The sequence below is a fragment of the Oryx dammah genome, unplaced genomic scaffold (genome assembly GCF_014754425.2).
Source record: "Oryx dammah isolate SB20612 unplaced genomic scaffold, SCBI_Odam_1.1 HiC_scaffold_11, whole genome shotgun sequence".
Lineage (NCBI taxonomy): Eukaryota > Metazoa > Chordata > Mammalia > Artiodactyla > Bovidae > Oryx > Oryx dammah.
This window is the reverse complement of record NW_024070195.1, coordinates 44,175,025-44,200,382: the sequence shown is the minus strand read 5'-3', so window position 1 is coordinate 44,200,382 and position 25,358 is coordinate 44,175,025. Positions and strand designations below refer to the sequence as shown.

Sequence of the window (25,358 nt, the reverse complement as noted above, 5' to 3'; positions counted from 1 at the left end):
AACACTGTAGAATATTTAAAGTGTTCAGTGTGATGACGATACAGGTATACTTTGTGAAACAATCCCCCCACCAACCTGGTTAACACCTCCAGCAACCCCACCTATTCACCTTTCTTCCCTTTGGTGAAAACATTTATGTTTCACTCACAGCAAATTCCAACTATGACAGCATGTTATCAACCGTAACACCACATTACACATTAGATTCTCAGGCCTTATTTATCTTGTAATTGAACATTTGCTCCCTTTCACCAATCTCTCCCTATTTACCCTTCCACTAGCCCTTGGAAACCACTTTTCTACTCTCTTGAAAGAACATTTGAAAGTCCAGGTATGACCCTCAGGTTCCCAAGAGGGTATGTGTGTTTCTCTCCCATCCCTAATGCTCCAACAACAAAGTATTGACTTCTACTGTGCAGTCACTGAGTATCATACTGGAGATCTCTCTTCCCTCCTCCCTCCTTCCAGGACTGTTGCATGACAGATAAAATAATTTTTGCTGTGTTTAGTCAGTATATTTGGGTCTACTTATAGCAGCTACTTAGACTAAACGTCTAATACAAGTTAATTAGCCTAGTAATTTTCCCGTTAAAATTTAGCAACTGGCTGGAATTACAGTGAAATAGGTGTTAATATTTTTACATGTGTTATTTCTATCAATAACTTTTGTTATGAGGGCTATCATTACTTTCATTTCACAGACAAGGATTCTGATATTTAAAGTTAATAAACTTGCCAAGAGTGTAAGTTAATGCACTTGGCAAGGTTAAACGCCCTGGGTAACACAGTGAACTGTGGGAGCCAGGAGCGATGCCAAGGTGATGTCAAGCCCAGGCCCCTCACCACCACATTTATAATCCCTTTACACTAGGCAAAGCCAGCTCAACTACTCGGGGAGAGAAACTGGCATTTTTTAAACCAATAAATTATTCTCTTTTTTGGCAGTTTTTTAATCTTTGCCCAATATTCCTATACTGCCCTTTTTTTTTTTTTTACGTTTTAAAATTTTATTTTTAACTGGGGGAAAATTGCTTCCCAATGTTGTGTTGGTTTCAGCCATACAACAACGCAAATTAGCTACAGTTATATGTGTATCATCTCCCTCTGGAGCCTCCCTCCCCTCCCCTCACCCCAGCCCCCAAGGTCATCACAGAGCACTGGGCTGGGCTCTGAGTGATACAGCAATTTCTCACCAGCTGTATGAGAGGTTTGTGGGGGTCTCGTAACATAGCTCATATTTTCTATAGATCTATGCTTTTAAAAGTACACTTTCAGTGATGAAATATATTTGGGCAAGTGTCATTCACCCTGGTAAAAACCACAGAAGCATTTGAATTTTCCCCTTTCTTCAGGGGAGGCATGAAATCTAGGCATGATGTTTCCATCAGAACTTTCAAGAATCTAAGTTCTACCCTCCCAGAAGGTTATAGAATAACATTAATCAAAACTGGAAGGAACCTCATATGATCCAGTCCAATATTTTCTTCTTACCATGAGGACACTGAGATCCAGGGAAATGAAGTAACTTGTCACAGCCATGCCTAAACTGATGGTCCAGCTTTTCTCATTCTTCCTGCAATTCCACTCAGCTTCACTCAGAAAATGACAACAAGAGGCCAAAGAGAAGAGCACCATGTCCTGTTCCCTGATGACCTCATGACAAGATGTATAATGCTGGGGGTGCGGGGGCGGGGATGGTACCATTTACCATTTGAACAAAATGCCTCCACACCTTTGAATAAAGTGATATAATATTCTATCCACTGGGAAACTGATGGAACTACAGCTATTTGTCTATGGCCCTTCTCTTTCTATTATTGGATTCATTTCACAAGTAAAATTAACCAACATTTAGGAAACCTGGACTGAGTTCTCCCTTTCTTTTCATGGTCAAGGGCATCGGCTGCACCAGTAGCTCTGCAGCCCTGAAGCAGTGCCATGAAAGAGCCTCTCTCTCTCCTCCTCCATCCCTCTCTCTCCATCTGTCTCCCTCACACACACACACACACACACACACACACACACACACACACACACGATAACCTGATACACGAAAAGGAAAACTAAGTTCATGCTCTTAAAAAAAAAAATTCAGTAACTAAATTCAGGTTGTCCTTTTGCTAAGAACAGAAGAAAATGACATTTGTCTGTTAGAGAAAATTTTCAACTTTTCAAGAGTCATCCCTGACCCCTGGAATCATTGATTCCCAGATCTCTATGCAGGAGTAAGTTAAATACCAGCTGCCCGTGTGCCCTGGTTTGTCTGGGACAGTCCTGGTTAGTGCCTGTTGTCATAAAGTAATTACTAATCGCACCGCTTTTACTCTCAAAAAGGTCCCCATTTGAATCATAAAGCACATCGTCACCTGGTCAAATAAGAATTTTTTTTTTAATATATATATTTTTAAATTTTATTTATTTATTTATTTTTAATTTTTACTTTACAATTCTGTATTGGTTTTGGCATAGATTGACATGAATCCGAAATAAGAATTTTAAAAATCTGTCCATCACATAAAGAACCCTGACTCTTACAAATAAATGTCAATTGTACCAGACGGGAAATTAAAATGGATGGTCATAAAAACAAGTTGCTTCCCATGAAACTATCTTTTTATTCTTTAAAGTTATAAAATTTCAGGTAGCAGTCTATCTCAAAGTAAGTTCTTATAAAGTTCAGATTTGCAAAATACTGCAAACACCTCACTCAGAAAATATTTCCCATACTCTTCCTAAAACATTAATCTTGTCCACCTGAATCATTAAGCAAACTGATGTTTCGTTCCACCATTATTGGTGTTTCTGTAGGAGTATTAGTTATTTGGACTCAAACACTAGTTAGAAAGCATGTAATTGGAAACATAAAATTTATCCCATAATATGTTCTTCAGCAAACTTAACCATAAAGAAAATTGAGTTTAGAGACAACATGTTTTGATGGTTCAGTGCATGGACTTGGAGGCAGCCTGGGATTGCAATGAGCTTTACCATTTACTAACTGTGAAACTAACCTCTTTCACCTTGGTTTCCCCACACATAAAACTAAAACAGAAAAAATATCCACTTTGGGAGTTAGAGCTATTTATGGATCTATATATTTCCAGTATAGATTTAAGGGACTAGAAATAGATTTAAGGGACTAGATCTGATATAGAAATAGATTTAAGGGACTAGATCTGATAGACAGAGTGCCTGATGAACTATGGAATGAGGTTCGTGACATTGTACAGGAGACAGGGATCAAGACCATCCCCATGGAAAAGAAATGCAAAAAAGCAAAATGGCTGCCTGGAGAGGCCTTACAAATAGCTGTAAAACAAAGAGAAGCAAAAAGAAAAGGAGAAAAGGAAAGATATAAGCATCTGAATGCAGAGTTCCAAAGAATAGCAAGTAGAGATAAGAAAACTTTCCTCAGTGATCAATGCAAAGAAATAGAGGAAAAGAACAGAATGGGAAAGACTAGAGATCTCTTCAAGAAAATTAGAGATACCAAATAGCAATCAGAATCCAACAACACATTAAAAAGATCATACACCATGACCAAGTGGGCTTTATCCCAGGGATGCAAGGATTCTTCAATATCCGCAAATCAATCAATGTAATTCACCACATCAACAAATTGAAAAATAAAAGCCATATGATTATCTCAATAGATGCAGAGAAGGCCTTTGACAAAATTCAACATCCATTTGTGATAAAAACTCTCCAGAAAGCAGGAATAGAAGGAACATACCTCAACATAATAAAAGCTATATATGACAAACCCACAGCAAACATTATCCTCAATGGTGAAAAATTGAAAGCATTTCCCCTAAAGTCAGGAACAAAACAAGGGTGTCCACTTTCACTGCAACTATTCAACATAGTTCTGGAAGTTTTAGCCACAGCAATCAGAGCAGAAAAAGAAATAAAAGGAATCCAAATTGGAAAAGAAGAAGTCAAACTCTCACTGTTTGCAGATGACATGATCCTCTACATAGAAAACCCTAAAGACTCCACCAGAAAATTACTATAGGTAATCAATGAATATAGTAAAGTTGCAGGATATAAAATCAACACTCAGAAATCCCTTGCATTCCTATACACTAATAATGAGAAAGTAGAAAAAGAAATTAAGGAAAGAATTCCATTCACCATTGCAATGAAAAGAATAAAATATTTAGGAATATACCTACCTAAAGAAACTAAAGATCTATATATAGAAAACTATAAAACACTGATGAAAGAAATCAAAGAGGACACTAATAGATGGAGAAATATACCATGTTTGTGGATTGGAAGAATCAATAGAGTGAAAATGAGTATACTACCCAAAGCAATCTAAAGATTCAATGCAATCCCTATCAAGCTACCAGCAGTATTTTTCACAGAACTAGAACAAATAATTTCAAGATTTGTATGCAAATACAAAAAACCTCAAATAGCCAAAGCAATCTTGAGAAAGAAGAATGGAACTGGAGGAATCAACTTGCCTGACTTCAGGCTCTACTACAAAGCCACAGTCATCAAGACAGTATGGTACTGGCACAAAGACAGAAATAGAGATCAATGGAACAAAATAGAAAGCCCAGAGATAAATCCACATACATATGGACACCTTATCTTTGACAAAGGAGGCAAGAATATACAATGGAGTAAAGACAATCTCTTAACAAGTGGTGCTGGGAAAACTGGTCAACCACTTGTAAAAGACTGAAACTAGATCACTTTCTAACACCACACACAAAAATAAACTCAAAATGGATTAAAGATCTAAATGTAAGACCAGAAACTATAAAACTCCTAGAGGAGAACATAGGCCAAACACTCTCCCACATAAATCACAGCAGGATCCTCTATGACCCACCTCCCAGAATTCTGGAAATAAAAGCAAAAATAAACAAATGGGACCTAATTAAACTTAAAAGCTTCTGCACAACAAAGGAAGCTATAAGCAAGGTGAAAAGACAGCCTTCTGAATGGGAGAAAATAATAGCAAATGAAGCAACTGACAAACAACTAATCTCAAAAATATACAAGCAACTCCTGCAGCTCAATTCCAGAAAAATAAACAACCCAATCCAAAAATGGGCCAAAGAACTAAATAGACATTTCTCCAAAGAAGACATATGGATGGCTAACACATGAAACGATGCTCAACATCACTCATGATTAGAGAAATGCAAATCAAGACCACAATGAGGTATCATTTCACACCAGTCAGAATGGTTGTGATAAGAAGGTGTGGAGAAAAGGGAACCCTCTTGCACTGTTGGTGGGAATGCAAACTAGTACAGCCACTATGGAGAACAGTGTGGAGATTCCTTAAAAAATTGCAAATAGAACTGCCTTATGACCCAGCAATCCCACAGAGGACACCAGAATTGAAAGAAACACGTGAACCCCAATGTTTATTGCAGCACTGTTTATAATAGCCAGAACATGGAAACAATCTAGATGTCCATCAGCAGATGAATGGATAAGAAAGCTGTGCTACATATACACAATGGAGTATTACTCAGCCATTAAAAAGAATACATTTGAATCAGTTCTAATGAGATGGATGAAACTGGAGCCGATTATACAGAGTGAAGTAGGCCAGAAAGAAAAACACCAATACAGTATACTAACGCATATATATGGAATTTAGAAAGATGGTAATGATGACCCTGTATGTGAGACAGCAAAAGAGACATAGATGTGTAGAGCAGACTTTTGGACTCTGAGGGAGAGAGAGTGGGTGGGATGATTTGGGAGAATGGCATTGAAATGTGTATACTCTCATGTAAGAAACGAATTGCCAGTCTACATTTGATGCAGGATATAGGATGCTTGGGGCTGGTGCACGGGGATGATCCAGAGAGATGATATGGGGAGGGAGGTGGGAGGGGGGTTCATGTTTGGGAACTCATGTACACCGGTAGTGGATTCATGTCATTGTATGGCAAAACCAACACAGTATTGTAAAGTAAAATAAAGTAAAAATAAAAATTAAAAAAAAAAGAAAATTAGAGATACCAAGGGAATATTTCATACAAAGATGGGCTTGATAAAGGACAGAAATGCTATGGACCTAACAGAAGCAGAAGATATTAAGAAGAGGTGACAAGAAGACAGAGAAGAACTGTATAAAAAAGAGCTTCATGACCACTCTAGGTGAGTATGATCACTCTCCTAGAGCCAGACATCCTGGAATGTGAAGTCAAGCGGGCCTTAGAAAGCATCACTACGAACAAAGCTAGTGGAGGTGATGGAATTCCAGTTGAGCTATTTCAAATCCTAAAAGATCATGTTATGAAAGTGCTGCACTCAGTATGCCAGCAAATTTGGAAAACTCAGCAGTGGCCACAGGACTGGAAAAGGTCAGTTTTCATTCCAATCCCAAAGAAAGGCAATGCCAAAGAATGCTCAAACTACCGCACAATTGCACTCATCTCACACGCTAGTAAAGTAATGCTCAAAATTCTCCAAGCCAGGCTTCAGCAATACAGGAACCATGAACTTCCTGACATTCAAGCTGGTTTTAGAAAAGGCAGAGGAACCAGAGATCAAACTGACAACATCTGATGGATCATGGAAAAAGCAAGAGAGTTCCAGAAAAACATCTATTTCTGCTTTACTGACTATGCCAAAGCCTTTGACTGTGTGGATCACAGTAAACTGTGGCAAACTCTGAAAGAGATGGGAATACCACACCACCTGACCTGCCTCTTGAGAAGCCTATACTCAGGTCAGGAAGCAACAGTTAAAACTGGACATGGAACAACAGACTGGTTCCAAATAGGAAAAGGAGTACATCAAGGCTGTATATTGTCACCCTGCTTATTTAACTTATATGCAGAGTACATCATGAGAAACGCTGGACTGGAAGAAGCATAAGCTGGAATCAAGATTGCCGGGAGAAATATCAATAAACTCAGATATGCAGATGACACCACCCTTATGGCAGAAAGTGAAGAGGAACTAAAAAACCTTTTGAGAAAAGTGAAAGAGGTGGCAGACTTTATTTTTCTGGGCTCCAAAATCACTGCAGATGGTGACTGCAGCCATGAAATTAAAAGACGCTTACTCCTTGGAAGAAAAGTTATGACCAATCTAGGTAGCATGTTGAAAAGCAGAGACATTACTTTGCCAACAAAGGTCCATCTAGTCAAAGCTACGGTTTTTCCAGTGGTCATGTATGGATGTGAGAGTTGGACTGTGAAGAAAGCTGAGCGCCGAAGAATTGATGCTTTTGAAGTGTGGTGTTGGAGAAGACTCTTGAGAGTCCCTTGGGCTGCAAGGAGATCCAACCAGTCCATTCTGAAGGAGATCAGCCGTGAGATTTCTTTGGAAGGAATGATGCTAAAGCTGAAACTCCAGTACTTTGACCACCTCATGTGAAGAGTTGACTCATTGGAAAAGACTCTGATGCTGGGAGGGATTGGGGGCAGGAGGAGAAGGGGACGACAGAGGATGAGATGGCTGGATGGCATCACGGACTCGATGGACGTGAGTCTGAGTGAACTCCGGGAGTTGGTGATGGACAGGGAGGCCTGGCGTGCTGCGATTCATGGGGTCATAAAGAGTCGGACACAACTGAGTGACTGAGCTGAACTAAACTGAACTGATATCTCCAGTATGTATAGAGAGATGCCAAGGTCATAGCAAAACTATTGATATGCAAGTATTAACTCAGGTGGCTGTTGTTGAGATGATGAAGCACTCCTCTGGTGTTTGAAAGAATCTATAATATATGGAATGATTTTGTCATGGATAATTAGAGTGCATATCCCATTCCAATAAATGATGCTGAAACATCTGGACATCAAAAGACAAAGAAGAAGATGGAAAAGGAGGGGGGCAAGGAGAATGAGGAGGAAAATGATGAGAAGGAAAGGGAAAGTGGGGAGGAGGAGGGGTAAGTATCAACCTAAAATTACTTATAGTACTTTAAATACTTGGGAAACTAAAAATGATCCTTTTTATATCTCAAGTACTATTTTCAAAATCCCAAAGCCAAATGCACAAAAATTCCAGACAGAAGTATGTGCTCTGTTCTACCTCATCCAGAGTGTATGATTGTTACTGCAGAGTGTGTTGGGATAATCTACCTCACAGCACTGGATTTGGTAGGAAAAGAAAATGAATCTTAGCAAAATATAAACCCCTCAAAAAAAATAATAATCCTCAAAGGATAATGCAGATTCTATTGATGTCCTGAGCATCTCATTAATCATAACTGCCAGTGGTAGAGTTTCCAGGGATCTGAAAATGCCTAATTAATTGCCATTTTTCATAGTGCCTAACTTTTCACAAGGGAAACAACATGTTCTTGGAGCAAAACTGAAGTTCAGTTAATTATTTTAAAATTGTATTAAAAGATAGCATCACCGTGACTGTCCTTCTCCCCACTCTGAGAAAGTTCCATGCCTCTGCCCTTCTTTCATTGCTCCAGGAACCAGCGCCTGGGCTCACAGGAGTCTGCCACTCTGTGCCACACGCAGGCCACACCCTGGCCATGCTGCTGCCAATGCTGAGATCTGCAGTTCTGCCACCCCCGTCGTCACTGCCCACCAACGGCCACACCAAGGCATCCAGGGCTCTGCAGTGAGGATGCAGATGCCTTTGCCAAAGCTGCCAGCACCGGGAACACTGGCATTTAGTGCTTTCCACGCTGCTCAAAGACTCCCCGGAAGACAACTCTGCTCATTTTTTTCTCACGAGCAAAACGGCTGAGGTCGAATGAAAGATCACCCAGAAGGGAAAGTGACCTGCCATACTTAGGGTCCCCCATTTTCTATGGACAAAACCGTAAGAATCTCATCTATCTTTTACCCCAGGAGTCAGAAGTAAGTCTCTCCCTGGGAGGATTTTCAATGTCTCTTAAAAAACAAGTTTTTGAAAGTGCCAAGCTACCAGCTCTCCAGACGTGGCCGAATCTTAGGATGAATTCAGTACAGGCTTAGTCTGTGATCCTTACTACTTAGGAAGTCAGATAAAGTGCACTGCACACCCACATGTACGTGAAAGTCACACCTGTGCAGTTAATCAAGATATATCAGGTACATACCAGACACGGACCTCAATGCCAGGAAAATCCAATTCTTGTCCTTGAGGAGTTTGCAGTCTGGTGGTGGCCCAAGGCTGTTTGGCTAAAAGATGAAAGCTCTCAAGAGTCTATAAATCTGCTCTCAGGTGAGGAATAGTGCACCAAATATCAGCTGACCTTGCATTCTTCTCTGATACAATCTCAGTTCAGCAGGATCGTAAAAACATGAGGTTATTATGAACAAAAATAACTCTGAGCTCTTTGAAATTTAGTAAAACTAAAAAATGTAGTTCAACTCACAGTACTGCAGTCTTTATTTGTAAAGAGAAGCGCTGCCCAAATACAATCACTGATTTGCTTGCTAATGTTCTTCCCAAGTAGAAGGTCCATAAAAAACTCATTCATTCTACATTGCACAATATCTGTATTTTTGTAGGGAAAAAAAATGGAGTATATTGTCCACTATCCCACAGCCCTTAAATTTCCTCATATAATATTATCATGGATTCATAACTAACTTCTCTACTGTGTCCATTATTCTTGCTTTTACAAACAATATGGCAATAAACATCATTGAAACTAATATTTGTACATTTCTTTGCTTCAAAAAAATTCTTAGAGTAAAATTACCTGGCCAATAGACATACAAGTATCTAAGGCTTCAATATATATTATGCTCCAGAAAAGTTGTCCCAATATACGCCCTACTTGTAGTGTAGAAACGATATGTTTTATAGAAAAATTCTAAAGTAAATAAATGAACCATTGGTGGTTTGCTTTCCCAGGAAAATACATTATGTCCAGAGAAGAAAAATGGCAGATGAAGTAAGAGACACAAATTATGATCTCCTGAAGAGAGTAAACAGTTTCTGATTTAAAACTTTTTTCAGTCCAACAGCACTTTTAACCATATTTATGATGTTGAAGCTGAAACGCCAATACTTTGGCCACCGGATGGGAAGAGCTGACTCATTTGAAAAGAGTCCCACCCTGATGCTGGGAAAGATTAAAGGCAGGAGGAGAAGGGGATGACAGAGAATGAGATGGTTGGATGGCACCACTGACTCAATTGACATGAGTTTGGGAAACTCCGGGAGTGGGTGATGAACAGGGAGGCCTGGTGTGCTGCCATCCATGGGTCGCAAAGAGTTGAACACGACTGAGCGACTGAACTGAACTGATGTTCTTCTTTTAAACATTCTACACACACATGCACTAGGATGCCTTCCTAACAATTCACCTCAACTCCTCCTCTCCTACAAACATCCAGCCTTGATAAGTCTAGCAGTCACTGGTATATTTTTTATTAATTGTATGAGCTACATATTAAGTATGTCATAATTATTTGCACTGAACAATTTAGCCCTTTTGTTCTCTCCCTACATAGAATCTGCATTAATGTAATATAAGTATTCTCCACTGAGTATGGACCATAACGTCTTTCAGAATGGGTGCCATGTTTTATTAGAGAAATGCAAATCGAAACTACAATGAGGTATCACCTCACAAGGGTCAGAATGGCCATCATCAAAAAATCTGCAAACAATAAATGCTGGAGAAGGCGTGGAGAAAAGAAAACCCCTATGCACTGTTAGTGGAAGTGTAAATTGAAATAGCCACTATGGAAAACAGTAGAGAGGTTCCTTAAAAAACTAAGCGTAGAACTACCATCTGACCCAGCAATCCCATTACTGGACCGTATACCCAGAGAAAACCATAATTCAAAAAGATCCATGCACCCCAATGTTCACTGAAGCACTGTTTACCATAGCCAGGATGTGGAAACAACCTAAATGCCCATCAACAGAGGTGTGGATAAAGAAGATGTAGTACATATACATAATGGGATGTTACTCAGCGATAAAAAGGAATGAAATGGTTCATTTGTAGAGATGAGGATGTACCTGGAGAGTGTCATATGGAGAGAAATAAGTTAGAAAGAGAAAAACAAATCTCATACATTAATGCATATATATATATGGAATCTATAAAAATGGTATAGATGATCTTATCTGCAAAGCAGAAACAGAGACACAGATATAGAGAACAAATGTATGGATATCAAAGGGGGAAGTAGGAGGCTACGAGGAATTGAGAGATTGGGATTGATCTATAGAAACTACTGATACTATACATACATAAAATAGATAACAATTAGAACCTACTGTATACACAGGGAACTCTACTTAATATTCTGCAGTGACCTGAATGGGAAGGAAGTCCAAAGGGAAAGGATACATGAATATGTAGGGCTGATTCATTTCGCTGTCCAGTAGAAACTAACAAACACTGTACAGCAACTGTAGTCCAATAAAAATTAATTAAAATTAAAATAATTAGGAAAAATAAAATAAACTCTCTTACTTTTGAAACTCTGTCACCCTTCCAGGAGAGACAAAATTAAAGCTTAGAATTTTGATGATGGCACACCTTCTAAGCATTGCCTCTGGTTTGAAATCACATCCTCAGGACTTCCCTAGTGGTCCTGTGGCTAAGATTCCTTGCTTCTATTGCAGGGCGGGAGGGTTTGACTTCTGGGTCAGGAAACTATGATCCCACATGCTGTGTAGCATGGGCAAAAATTTTTTTAAAGAAAAAAAGAAATCACATTCTCTCGCAGAGGACAAACCCCAAACACAAACCCAGGGTTTGTGTAACTTGTACCCCACTGTGATTTCCTTTTGTCTAATGGCTCCTGTTTACTGAAGGCTTGTTGTGTGCAAGTGCTTTTCCAAAATTTCCCCATTGCCAGTCCAAATAATGGCCCCGGGAGGCGAGTCACATCCTGTTTTAGAGATAAGGAAACTGAAGCTGATGTAGAATGAACACGTAAGAGCCTGGATTTGAACGCTCACCCCAGAGGCCCTGCATTGAACCACCATGATCACTGGCACAAAGCAGCAGGGTCAAAACTATAACTTTCTTAATTTTCCAACTTTTAGAAACAGCATAATATTTTTAATTACATGCTCAGAATATTTCTTGGCACACCATATACCATGGCTTATACAACATTTATACATCAGAACCTCTCTCTCAGTGAAGAATCTGGGTGTTTGACAACACTCACCACCTACTGAAAAGATTTTCCAACACTGAACGTTGAGGAAGGTTGACTTTTGACACGTCTTTTGGTTCGAGAAGACTGATGGAACCCAGGAGTTTCCCTCACATCCTCCTCTGGACTACATTAAAAGGAGAGGAAAGGAATCTAAAAGAATAAACCCACAACTATAAGACACCTGTCATAGGAGGGGAATCAGCATGAAGCTGTGTGCCGTAAGTTCCTGGAAGATAGGAGATGGAGGTGCATTGCTCTATGGAGCAGAGCTGCAGCCAGGAAGGGGCCCTGAGATGTCTCTCCAAACCCTGGAGGCACCAGAGCCAAGGAAGGTGAATTTCACAGGGCAGGACTGTAGGTGGGCTGCAAAGAAGAGAATTCTTTGGCGGTCTCTAAGACCCATCCCACTTCTTCTTCCATTTGCTGTGCAAAGGAGAATGGGTGGGCAGAAAGTCACAAGCTACACGCAGAGAACTCCCAGGCTGGATGGATGAATGAATGTATGAGAAGAAGTCAGCGGAACAACAGACAGACAGGAATTCCCACGTTGAAAGCTGAGGTCCACTGGAAAAGCAAAACGGAAATGGAAACATTTGATCTTTTTCCATATTACCTTCACGTTTTCTAAAAGAGCTGCCCATTCTCTAATGAGCTTATTAATTCAAGCTGACATTTTCTCATTCAGCTTCCCCATGATGACGTGATATCCCAGCAAAGTGTAACAGGTTCAGGAAAGCAATCCTGTGAGCTCTCTCCTCTGCTCTGAAAATGAACGTCATCAAGTCAGTATTCATGAGCATGACGTGGTCTCTGAATGGCTACATCCTGACAGACACAAGGCCAATCTTGGAGAAAAAACTGTGGTGACATCTTCCCCAGAAGCTACCTGTGCAAGGAAACCCCCACTTAACTGAGAAGGAAACTGACGAAAGGACGCTCCAGAAAATCTCAGGTTATAAATAAAAGAGAAATGCCGGCTGTTAAATCACAGACACCCTCTTGCCATTTTAAAAAGCCATCTCCTTATTTTTATGATCAGGCAGCAAAACAAAGCCCACAACTCTCTAATGTGCTTGCATCACTAATACCACAGTCTGCTTGCCATTCCCTGGGGGGAGCCGTACCCCGGACAGCACGCCTGGCTAGTTAAGTCATTGTAATTCCCACAACAAGAACCTAGGAACCACCTCACCTCAGTACAGGGTGTTAAAATGTCGCTGTGAAATCACAGCTCGGTGAGAGCCTACCATCCATCTTTCTTCTGTTACTCGTCATCACACAGAGCTCCAGCAAAAGATCCATTCAAACAACGCATCTCAGACTTACATTATCAGCAGACACTGCTTTAATTAGCAGTGATTTTCAAAGGACTGGTTTGGCTTCGAGAACTTCCTGTGAACCATAAAGTAGAAATCTGGATCCTTATCAGTTTCACTTTACTCTTCACCTCCCTGCCCTGGGTTCTAATAGACACAGCCCTCATTTTTTTTCCTTTGAGAAAAAACAAAAATGGAAATGGTGGCTAGGATTTTGCCATTCGTGTGCAATCCACTTTTTCCTCAACCTCAGTGATGCAAAAGGGACTAAAATTAGAGTTGCAAAGGGACCAAGGTATCTGTGTCAGGCACATTGCAAGGAGCAGCGAGAACTACAGAGGGAATGAATATGCCCTAAACAAACCATCTCAGAAATAACACTTAAACCACAGAGCCCATATTTTGTAAATTGCTACTCCTGATGAAAACACAGAGCCTACTTTATTTTATGTACTGCTGTAAGAAAACAGAATGCCTTATTTTGATAATATCTCAATATTAATATTGAAACAATTACATGCTTCTTTCTTCATCGATTCCATAATTTTCCTCCATGATCCAGTTCTCAAATCTTTGTCATTTCTCAGTGATAACATTGAAAATATATGCAATTCAATTTGTGAGTACTGAACTGTGAACTTTCTATACTGCAAGGAAGGTTTAATCTAATCACGAGGACTTCTGTTTTACGTTTTTGGTCAGTGATGACATAAAAACACAAATTATTTCAGTGTTTGTATAAACAGACATTCTTTGCCATGGAAAAAATTTAATCAGCACACAGCCAAACGGTATTTAGCTACAGACTCAAAGTTTCAGAAAGAATAACAATCTTGACAAATCCAACCCAGCCTTGTACAACCTAGCCTCTTACTAGGACACTAAAGTGAAAACGAAAGTGTTAGTCACTCAGTCGTGTCCAGCTCTTTGTGACCCCATGGACTGTAGCCCACCAGGCTCCTCTGTCCATGGGATTCTGCAGGCAGGAATACTGGAGTGGATTTCCATGCCCTCCTCCAGGGGATCTTCCCAACCCAGAGACTGAACCCAGATCTCCTGCATTTCAGGCACATTCTTTACTGACTAAGCCCCAGGACACCAAAGGTTAAGTGAATTGTCAAAAGCCAGACAAATACAACCTTCCCTAGCCTCAGATACAACATGCTTTTCACCACACAGGCACTTAGGAAGAGGAAGAAAGCCTCTTCTTTGGAATAAGAAGTCCTCATCACACACACACACACACATACGTAGGTTCTCTGTTCTGATTTTCATAGATATGTTTGAACGATCCCCAGAACACCTGCACGAACTCACCTACACTAACTCATCATTTTCCCAGCCTCATCTTATTCTGCCATGATGCCCATCAAGACTCAACTACAAAACTGGTGCAGCCATTATGGAGAACAGTATGGAGGTTCCTTAAAAAGCTAAAAACAGAGCTACCATATGATCCAGCAACACCACTCCTAGGCACATATCCAGACAAAACCATAGTTCAAAAGGATGCATGCCCCTGCACCCAGTGGGCACAGCAGCACTGTCTACAACAGCTGAGACAGGGGAGCAGTTCACATGTGTCCACTGATAGAGGGACAGACAGGAAAGACTTGGTGTATGTATATATGAATACCCAAAGGAGTATTACTCAGCCAAAAAAGGAATGAAACAGTGCCATTTGCAGAGCCGTGGAACAACCTAGCAATGGTCGTACAGAGTGAAGAAAGTCAGAAAGAGAAAAACAAGTTTCATATATCATCACTTATACATGGGATCTAGACAAATGGTACAAATGAACTTATCTGCAAAGCAGAACTAGAGTACAGATGTAGAGAACAAACTTAAGGTTGCCAAGGAGTGAAGGATGGGCGGGATGAACCGGGAGATGGAGACTGACACACACACACCACTCTACATAACATAGATAACTCATGAGAACCTACTGCATAAAACTCTACTCGGCGCTCTGTGGTGACCTAACTAGCAAGGAACTATAAGAAGAGGGCGATACATGCATATATGCAACTGATTCACTTGGCTGCACAGCAGAAACGAACACAAGATTGTAGAGCAACTATACTCCAATAAAAATTAGTTTTAAAAGAAGACTCAGTTCTCACTGCTTTGACAGTTTCCCACTGATTCCCATGATAGTGACCCATCACCATCACGGCATCACGGCGTCTCATCTCCCTCCGTTTTTTATTTCATGCTACAGATTCTTCGGATAGCTTTGAAAATTTGTTACTGGCTCTATGGAGAGGAGGTCAGAGAGAGGTTAGGGTGGGACTATTTCTCATGAAAGAGAGCTCTAAGAGTAGTTACTTAGTTACTTGACTTGCCAATGGTCAGGGCTCATGGTTCTCTGTACAACTATACATCTTCACCTGGGTGAAACCAGAATCTTCTTACTACTCACAATGCTTGAGGGCTGCTTCAGTTCTTTGGAGAGCGTGTCTTAATCAATGAACTCCCTAATACCTGGTGCAGGCTGATCAATCCTATGCCCCTCTACTGACTTCTCAGAGGAGGCGTACCCCTGTAAGATATGAGAACAATTTACTTGATCTCACTAAAAATTCGGAAGTGACGCTGAGCTCAGGAATTCAGAGAAGCCTAGTTCTGAGTTTCCTGTTTGCCTTCCAGTCAAGGGAGGCTTACTGAGCCACTTACCATAAAATTGTGTTCAGTACCACCCATCTGTTTTGTGAAAAATAATTATTTCCATAGAGTATGTTGAGTGTCAGCTCTTACAGAGCTTTGGCTCTCTCTAGAGAAACGGGAAATGGTTAAATTCAAAATATACTGATGACGAATGGGTCATCTTGGGAGGCATGTAGAATTCACAGCAAGCACCACAGACATGCCAGAGAGATCAGCGGCATTCTCAGAGACGCGCAGATGCCTGCCATTCTCCGTAACGGTGCCACCCATAAAACCAAATGAGCCAGTAGCATGGAGGAGCTAAGGTTTGGGCACAGATTAACTCACATCCTCACATCAGAGTAACCAGACACAGTAGACATTCAGAACAACTTCTCGGTGAAGTCCAAAACGTAGCAAAAGTCACTGGACCACTCACAAATAGCAAAGAAATGGAAGAAAGTTTTCAAGATAAATAACCAAATGTCAAAGAAAAGTGTTTGTTCTCCACTTCCCTTCATTTTGGTCATCACCAGAATTAGTTTATTAAGGATCTAGGGCAATCAATTATGATATAAAGATATAGAGATCCAGCACCTTTGCTCCAGAGAATTACAAACTTAAATTTACCACTTATTGTATTATGTGATGCTACCTTGTCAGAAATAATGCATAGATCAGAAACAACACTCAAGCTGTACAGGAAATAATCTCTCAATAACACATCAAAAACATCGGCAGTAGTATACACTTTTTTGTTCAGATATGTAAGCACCTACTGAGTGCCTGTTACCAGGGACCCTAGTTAGATACAATAAGAAAAAATAAATAGGTATGCAGATGTTGGTTTGATGCCTTGGGAGCTTGCTGGGTGAAATTTGAAATTGGTTATCATACAGGGAGGGTTAGGAGAGACCAGAGAAGGGGCAGACACTCCAGAAGGTGGGTGGAAGGTTTAATAAACAGGGATCTTACATACAAGGCTTTCTTGGGCATCAGCAAGTGAATCTCCTGGATTGCCTGTCAGAATCTTAGACGTTTACAGAGAGGTCCTAACTGGGTCCAGTCAGACCGTCCCACCCAGACAGTCTCAGCATCCCCTTCTTCTCAAGGCTGCATCCCTGAAACAGCTCCCACTGTGGGAACAGTGGACAGAATTCATATTCTAAGGACAGGGGACCAGGGAGAAGGCATCCACTGCCTGGGTCTTGCTCTTGGGTCAACCAGAGGTCATGTTCTCTCTGTGATCTCCTCCAGCAGTTGATATTATAATAAAATAAAATATGTTACTGCATAAAATACTTCACGATTATTCTCATTGTTAAGACATTCTGATGAGTAATTATATATAGTCTTGCTGTCCCGAGTCTATGCAGAATGAAAAAATTTGGAATGTTTATGTTTTGTACCCTTAGAATATTTCTAAGCTACTTAAGCTTACCATTATTCCTTTATAATCTACTAAAAAACAATCAAAACATAATTACCTCCTCAATGGCCAATGCTTTATCAAGCATGTTCCGTGGCAGCCCTTAGTACATGTCTTGTTCAAATGGGCATTCAGGAATACATACCGATCTGAAAGGATCTTTTTGTTTCTCAGGACAGACACGAGGTTTGCTCCTGCCTAACAGACACGAGGTTGACTCTTTGAAAATGCTCCAAACAAAACTCAACAATATCGGGAACTATAGCCAAAACACCAGTTCTGTGTTTTGTTTGCTAACAGATTTCTTCTTAGAAAAAGATTTTATTTTTATTATTGAATCTACAAACTGATGATTGATTTAATCTTAAAGTACTACCCTTCACTGGATTACCACAGAATTTTTAAATGTATGTTTTGTATGCTTATATTTTACCCATCATTTTTTCTTCCACATCATTTCTCTTTCATTGTATTCGTAAGTGTCATGATTCTCTTTCCCTGAAATTGAGGAGAATGTTTTTGTGAGACCCTAAGGAAATCTACATGTCATAGGATAAGTCTTTCACTCTCAAATTTAAAATAAGTAAAAAAATTTTAATAATTAAAGGTAAATTTTACTTAAAATACCAGTTTTCAGCTTCTTATATTATACACATCCTGTTTAACAAACTGTCAGATGAAGGATTTCTTTCTCAATCTCAGATAGTTACTTTTACTCAAAAAAAACTTTTTTTGAGTAAAAAACACAGCAGTCAATTCTACTGTGTTCATTTGTTTCTACCAAGCATCCGTGTAAAATGAGTTGGATGTCGTACCCTTCTCCTTATGATGATTTTTGTGATATTTATTGAACATTTATTACTTGGGAAGATAGAATTCTCTCGATATATTAACTGATGTGATAGAAATTATTAGACTTATGTGTGAGATCTATTTGTTCTTATCACCTTTTAAGAGAAAGAAACCACCATTAAGTCAGAATGCTCTGAGATACGTAACTATTTTTCCTCTGTTAATAATATATTTTCCTTTTCATTAATAAATTTCAGTTGAAGATCAATGTAAGTGAAATTCTTTGTTGATGCATTTAATAATCTAAAAGAAAAGCAGTTTAGAGAGTAGTCAAGATTTCTTGCTTTAATTTTACTTGTTATATTATTTACTTATTTTTGGAGTAGGAAATGGCAACCCACTCCAGTATTCTTGCCTGGAAAAACCCAAAGACAAAGGACCCTGGCAGGCTACAGTCCACACGGTCACAAAGAATCAGACATGACTGAGCAGCTGAGTACTAGCACTATTTACTTATTTATCTATTTATCTGCACAGATAACTTTCCCAAGTACTGAACTTTATTTACTGTGTTCCTGCCCTCCCTGAGAACTACCTATGCTCAGTACAGATTGGATATTCTGGCGCCTTCCGACCCACCCCAGATTTTCCTCCAATCTCGTGGAAATTAATCAGGGGCCAGTCCTAGGCTTCTCCTCCAGAGTAAAGTCCATGAATGTTGTGGCAATTGCTCCCTCAAAAGAGAGGTTTTTGCTCACTTCTAGATTCAGAGCTGTGTTCCAGAGAGATTCCGGCACATTTGACCTCCTGGACAGTGAAACGTTTATACACCAAGAGTTCATTTCACTTTTGTTCACTTGTCCCATATCCACTATATTTATTTGCAAAACTTCCTCTAAAAGATTGCCAGTGAGCTCTGGATCAAACTTCACACTCGTTCATAGCAACTCTTACTGGTGTATTTATTAACCATCTATCTGGTTCCATCAAAGTTTTATAACTTCTAAGCCTTTATAGTTAATATATTTGAGTGTTCCTTTTACTTTGAAGTGCATTTCAGCTTTCTCTTTCTATGTAAACAAAGCCTGGCTATGTACTTGCTAAATAAGTCAGGCCAAAAGCAGTTTGAAAATAATAGGTTCTGCTGAGGGACTTCACATACATTATAGTTAATGCTTGTAACAGCCTTCCGATTAAGTATCACTGCTCCCTATCAACAAGCAAGTTAACTGAGACGCAAAAGGCTTAAACAAAATCCCATCATCCCACATTTAGAAGTGATGGAGTGAGGATTCTCATCAGATCTTCCTGATTCAAAACCGCTGGTTAGTTCTACAGTAATACATGGCTTTTTAAAACAGTCCAAAAGCAAAGCAGTCTGGGGCCATGACATGTTTAAATAATCACCTGAAGAGAGGTCCACAGTCAATATTCAAAATGGCCCAAATCCTTTAAAAAGAAGTTTTATTTATTTTATCCAATATATTTCTTCAAGACCTTGAAATTCTAACATATGTTAGGAGTTTTCAACTCAATATGGTTTTTTCTTCCACCTTTCAGGTTTTAATATCATTGTTAGTACTTATATCTCAATGTCAGACATCCAGAACAACACATTCTCATGAGTTCAAGAAGTCACAGTCTTATACTCAATACAGTTTTAGTTTTTTGCTACTTGCACAGCTATTAAAATAAGCCATGCCCTGTTCTAACATTAACTCTGAAGCCTCAGTAACTTTATAAACATAATCAATCTCCTAAACCTATCAGGTGAACCATGAACAAAACATTCTACTCTAGGTTACAGTACATTCTGTGTTTGAGCAAACAGAAGTGACCACTGTGTTTACTGACACTGAATTTCTTAGCATCAAGGTAAAGCAACTTTTACGAATTTTACTGCAAAAAACTAAACTTTTTCAAAAGTAAATTTTATCCTTACATTTTATCATTAACTTTTTCCATAAAAAATTAAAATTGTCTATAATACTCAGATTTCCCTTGACACACATTCCTGGTATCTCTGAAATTGAGTTTTGAATATTCGCTAAACTTCATATGAGTAAAGAAAATAATCCCCCAGCATTGAGGTAACCACCATCAGGTCTCAAAATAAATGGATTCTGGTTGTTAAAACAAAGATAAACCATATCATTTAACTAAATCTAATTTACCCACATTCTAGTAATGACATCATATTAATAATTTTATCACATTGTTTTCAGTAAAACCCTTGGAACTCATTGATTTCAAGGTCATTGACCAGAAAAATAGGGACATATAGGTGCCTGGTATAACTTTTTCACACTATAACAACTGATTTTTGCTCTGTTAGTTGCATCATAAATCCATGTTTGTGAAATATCAGTCTTACCGTCAGTTTCTCCTCTAAATTTTCATTTAATAAGCTTCCTTTCCCAGGCTTTTCAAAGTCCATGTTGAAAGAGAATGAGAGAGAGAGAAAGAGAAAAGGCAAGATTCCGATTCTGTCTAGAAAATGATGTGACGTGCTTACATGTTAGATATTGCAGGACATTCCAAGTTGTGAGAGCCCAGGACACTATCAGAAAGCCCTGGCGATAATTTCTGGTTAGCTAGTGTTTCCATTTATAGATGTTCAAACCCCATAAACAGAGCCCTGAAGAGACGTCAGGCAGCTGGCCTTAGATAAAGATAAATGTCACTAGATAAGAAAGCAACTCCTCAACAGATTATCCCTACATGTTAGGTTCCCTGAGCCAAGAAAGATGTCTGTGACAAAAAGCCACTGTCAAAGAATTCATTAATAACCATTGCAGTCGAATAAAACATACTATAGAATATGGGCCTAATAAGCAAATTTTAAAAGGACGAATGTGTTGGGACTTCCCTGGTAGTCCAGGGGTTGGGACTTAGCCTTCCAGTGCAGGGAGAGAGGCAGGCAGGTTCCATCCCTGGCTGGGGAGCTAGGATCCCACATGCCTCACAGCCAAAAAAACCAGAAGCAATATTGTGATAAATTCAATAAAGACTTTAAAAATCGTTCACATCACCTACTGAATAGTACATGGAACTCTGCTCAATATTAGGAGCCCCCTGGATGGGAGAGGGGTTTAGGGAGAGTGGATACATTGTACATGCTTGGCTGAGTCACTTTTTGTTCATGGAAACTAACAACTTTGTGAACTGGCTACACTCCAATATAAAACAAAAAGTTTGAAAAAAAATGATCCACATCAAAAAAAAAAAAAAATCTTTAGATACAGTCTAAACCTGGCATTCAAGCCTCTGTACTAATATAAGCTCTACAAATAGATCATCTTTTTTTAATCTCTGTATCAATAAATGATGAGAATAACGCTAAAAAAATCTTTACAAAATAAAATTAAAAGACAAATGTGATGGCCTTATAGTAAATATGAATCAGCCAGCCCCAGTCTTTCTAACTCTGATTTGAATCCTGGCAATCTAGACATTTATGCCTTATTTTGTAGTTCAAAACTTTAAAAAGTCACTTCAAGGAAAGCGCAAAGTTAACTAATAAAAGCTATTCAGACACACAACACATATATTTGAGAGGTGTTGTCAACTTTATTCCATGAAAAGTAGGCAAATTATGTCTACAAACTTCATAAAAGGAAAGTGATATTTTCCTTCACAAATCTGATTTTTTTTTTTTTTCGTTATCCTGGATATTCTACTGGGAACAAAGTTATGACATAGAACATGAAACTCACTTTTTCCAGTCGAACAAATGTTGCCAGAATTCTTTAGAAATAGTTATATGCCTGAAAAGAAATTAACTGTGTAGCACGTAATTAACTCCCTGTTTTTTACAGCGAATTAGATATGTGGATGGCAATAAAAATGGCTTTCAGAGTAAGTTAAGACTGATCTACGGTGGCCTACTCCCTCAGGCTGTTTCAAATATCATTTTCACACCTGTTTGTGATTGTAACTCACATTTCCTATCAGTTTTTCCTCCACTTTTTAAAGAAAACATTTCAGGAGACTTGTTGCGAGGCTCTGACCTTTGGCGTGATCACAGCTGGTTCTCTGTCATCAGGCCGGGTGCACTAGGCTTATTCTGTCTGCATCAGGATGGAAGGGCCGAGGATTCTAGAAGTGAAACATCTAGCAGAAATAAACCTAGCCACCAATGCTTCAGGATGAGAATTCAGAAACTTCTATCAGACTCATGAGCAAAAGTGGTTTCCCTCTTTGGCTCTCCTCAGATCCAGAAAGGGAATCACACATGCTAGTTATTGTTCTAACAAGTTTGGAAATATAAGTCTTAGAGGCTGATTAGCATGCAAAATCCATACGTGTCAAAAGCAAGGCAAGAGTTGACATTTCATGTGAAGATGAAACGGAGCAGGACCTTATGGTCTTCCCCTCCAAGTCCTCTGCCTGCCTTTTGTCTGTGAGAAACCTTAGCCAAAGAATACGTTTAATCAGAGAAGTGAGAAAATGCAGAAACAAGGGAAAAGAGCCCAAAAAGATCAATCACAGTAGTCATTAAGCATCAAAGACCTTTAGTTTCTTCTCAAGAACTATAGATAATATTCTGAGCCGTATCCTGTGAGCTGTCTTACAGATACTGAAACCGCAGAAGTGACCAGACGGTAGGCATGACACAGCGTCACAGTTCTGAGAACTGGCCTCAAAGAAACAGGGAAAAAATGACCCTGGAATTGAAGATTAACTATTTAAAAAATCAAGATGGCACTGATCAGACCACTGATGACCAATTTCAAGAGGACTGTCAGAGCTGACTGGACTGTTACTGCATGGAGTCCCCTTCCTCCATCTATAAAAGCTCTTGCCCACTGATTGTCAGAGGTGGGATTGGATTTTGGATAGAAGTCCACCCTCCTCCTCCCACCCCACCCACCACTTGCTGGCATCCAAACTAAAGCAAACTTTTCTTTCCCCAACCTTGCCTCTTTATTGGCTGTTGCATGGTGAGCAGCTGGACCTCACTTTCAGTTACAAAGGAGACCTCCCAAAATCTTTCTAGGAAAAAAAAAAAACAAAACCAGCTTACTATGACTGCAAAAGAAAACTTGGTCATTGCTAGTACAATACCTGAAGGTGAAATCTACGATCCAGTTGGGAGTAAAGGGAGGGTGGGATGCAAAGCTGGTTGGGGAAGGAGCAGATGCCAGTGATAATGAGAAGAATGGAAAGTTTAATTAAACAAACGTGTGCTGAGTATACATAATGGATGAAAAGTACTAGGTGCAGGCAGATTTTTTAAATAATGGATAAAAATAATAAAAAATGCAAAGATATAATCTCTGCTTTCCTTCCTCCAACAAGCTCACAATGTAGGTGCAACTGAATATAAAGAAGATAACAGCACTCTTACACAGCACATCCCAACAGCACTCACCATGTGCCAGCAATGGCTTTAAGAGTTTGCATATATTGTCTCAATTAATTCTCTAAACCACTTGTAGGAGGTAATTACTATTCTACCTACTTATTCTTAATGTTTGTTAAACACTTCTAGGTAGGCACTATTATTTTTTCCATTGTTACCAGCTAAACTGTCTTCCCCCCAAAATTCACAGTGGAAATCCTAACCCCCAAGTCTCTCCGAATAAGACAATATTTAGAGATAGGATCTTTACAGAGGTAGCTAAGTTAAGATGAAGGGAGCCATGTAACTCTGCAGAGATAGCTGTCTGGTCAGAGGAAGGAACATGTTTGCTGTTGTTGATAAACAGGAAGGACAGCTCTTCGCTTCTGTTGGACCAGCAAGTGCATGAAGGTTGGCTTTTATGTGGGCATAATTTTACCGAAGGAAAGCTCCTGGTCCTTAAACATATGTCAAATATATTTAAACATACCCCTCCAGAGTCACATGGCTCCCTTCACCCTTTATCCAGAGCTTCCCCAGTGACCATCTAATGTAGCATATCCTCTGTCCATTCATTTGCCATCTTCTACTTCATGCTGCTGCTGCTGCTGCTGCTGAGTCACTTCAGTCGTGTCCAACTCTGTGAGACCCCATAAATGGCAGCCCACCAGGCTCCCCCGTCCCTGGGATTCTCCAGGCAAGAACACTGGAGTAGGGTGCCACCGCCTTCTCTGCTTCCACTTCATAGTTCTTATCATTTCTGCCAGTCTATCATTATACATGATATTTGAAGTTTTTGTTGTCATTGTTGTTCAGTTGCCCAGTCATGTCTGACTCTTTGTGACCCCACGGACTGCAGCACACCAGACCTCACTGTCCCTCAACATCTCCCAAAGTTTGCCCAAGTTCATTTCCATTTATTGGTGATGCCATCCAACCATCTCATCCTCTTCTCCTTCTGCCCTCTATCTTTCCCAGCATCAGGGAATTTTCCAATGAGTTGGCTATTTGTATCAGGTGACCAAAATACTAGAGATTCAGCTTCATCTTCAGTCCCTCCAATGAGTATTCAGGGTTGATTTCCCTTAAGATTAACTGGTTTGGTCTCTTTGCTGCCCAAGGGACTCTTAGGAGTCTTCTCCAGCACCACAGTTCACAAGCATCAATTCTTTGGTGCTCTGCCTTCTTTATGGTCCAGCTCTCACAACCGTAGACCACTGGAAAGACCACAACCTTGACTATACGGACATTTGTCAGCAGAGAAATGTCTCTGCCTTTCTACACACTGTCTAGGTTTGTCACAGTTCTTCTGCCAAGAAGCAATCATCTTCTGATTTCATGACTGCAGTCACCATTCGCAGTGATTCTGGAGCCCAAGAAGAGGACATCTGTCACTACTAATGGGGCCAGATGCCACGATCTTAGTTTTTTAATATTTAGCCTTAAGCCAGCTCTTTCACTCTCCTCTTTCACCTTCATCAAGAGGCTCTTTAGTTCCTCTTCTCTCTCTGCCATTAGAGTGGTATCATCCACATATCTGAGGTTGTTGCTGTTTCTCCCACCCATCTTGATTCCAGCTTGCATTTCTCATGGTGTGCTCAGTGTACAGGTTAAACAAACAGAGTGACAGCAGACAGCCCTGTCCTACTCCTTTCTCAATCTGAACCAATCAGTTGTCCCATACAGGGTTCTAACTGTTGCTTCTTGACCTGCATACAGGTTTCTCAGGAGACAGGTAAAATGGCCTGGTATTCCCGTCT

General features: G+C 39.8%; 1 protein-coding gene across 7 annotated transcripts in view; it reads right to left on the bottom strand.

Annotated features, from left to right (window-relative positions):
- Nucleotides 1-20,760, bottom strand: part of LOC120869874 (muscular LMNA interacting protein) — a 305,414-nt gene extending 284,654 nt beyond the window's left edge. For all 7 annotated transcript variants that reach the window (XM_040249174.1, XM_040249175.1, XM_040249176.1 and 4 more), the window contains exon 1: nt 20,629-20,760. In XM_040249174.1, coding sequence (XP_040105108.1) covers nt 20,629-20,691 — 63 coding nt within the window. In that variant the 5' untranslated portion in view covers nt 20,692-20,760. The remainder of the gene's footprint in view (nt 1-20,628) is intronic.
- Nucleotides 20,761-25,358: the final 4,598 nt, after the last annotated feature.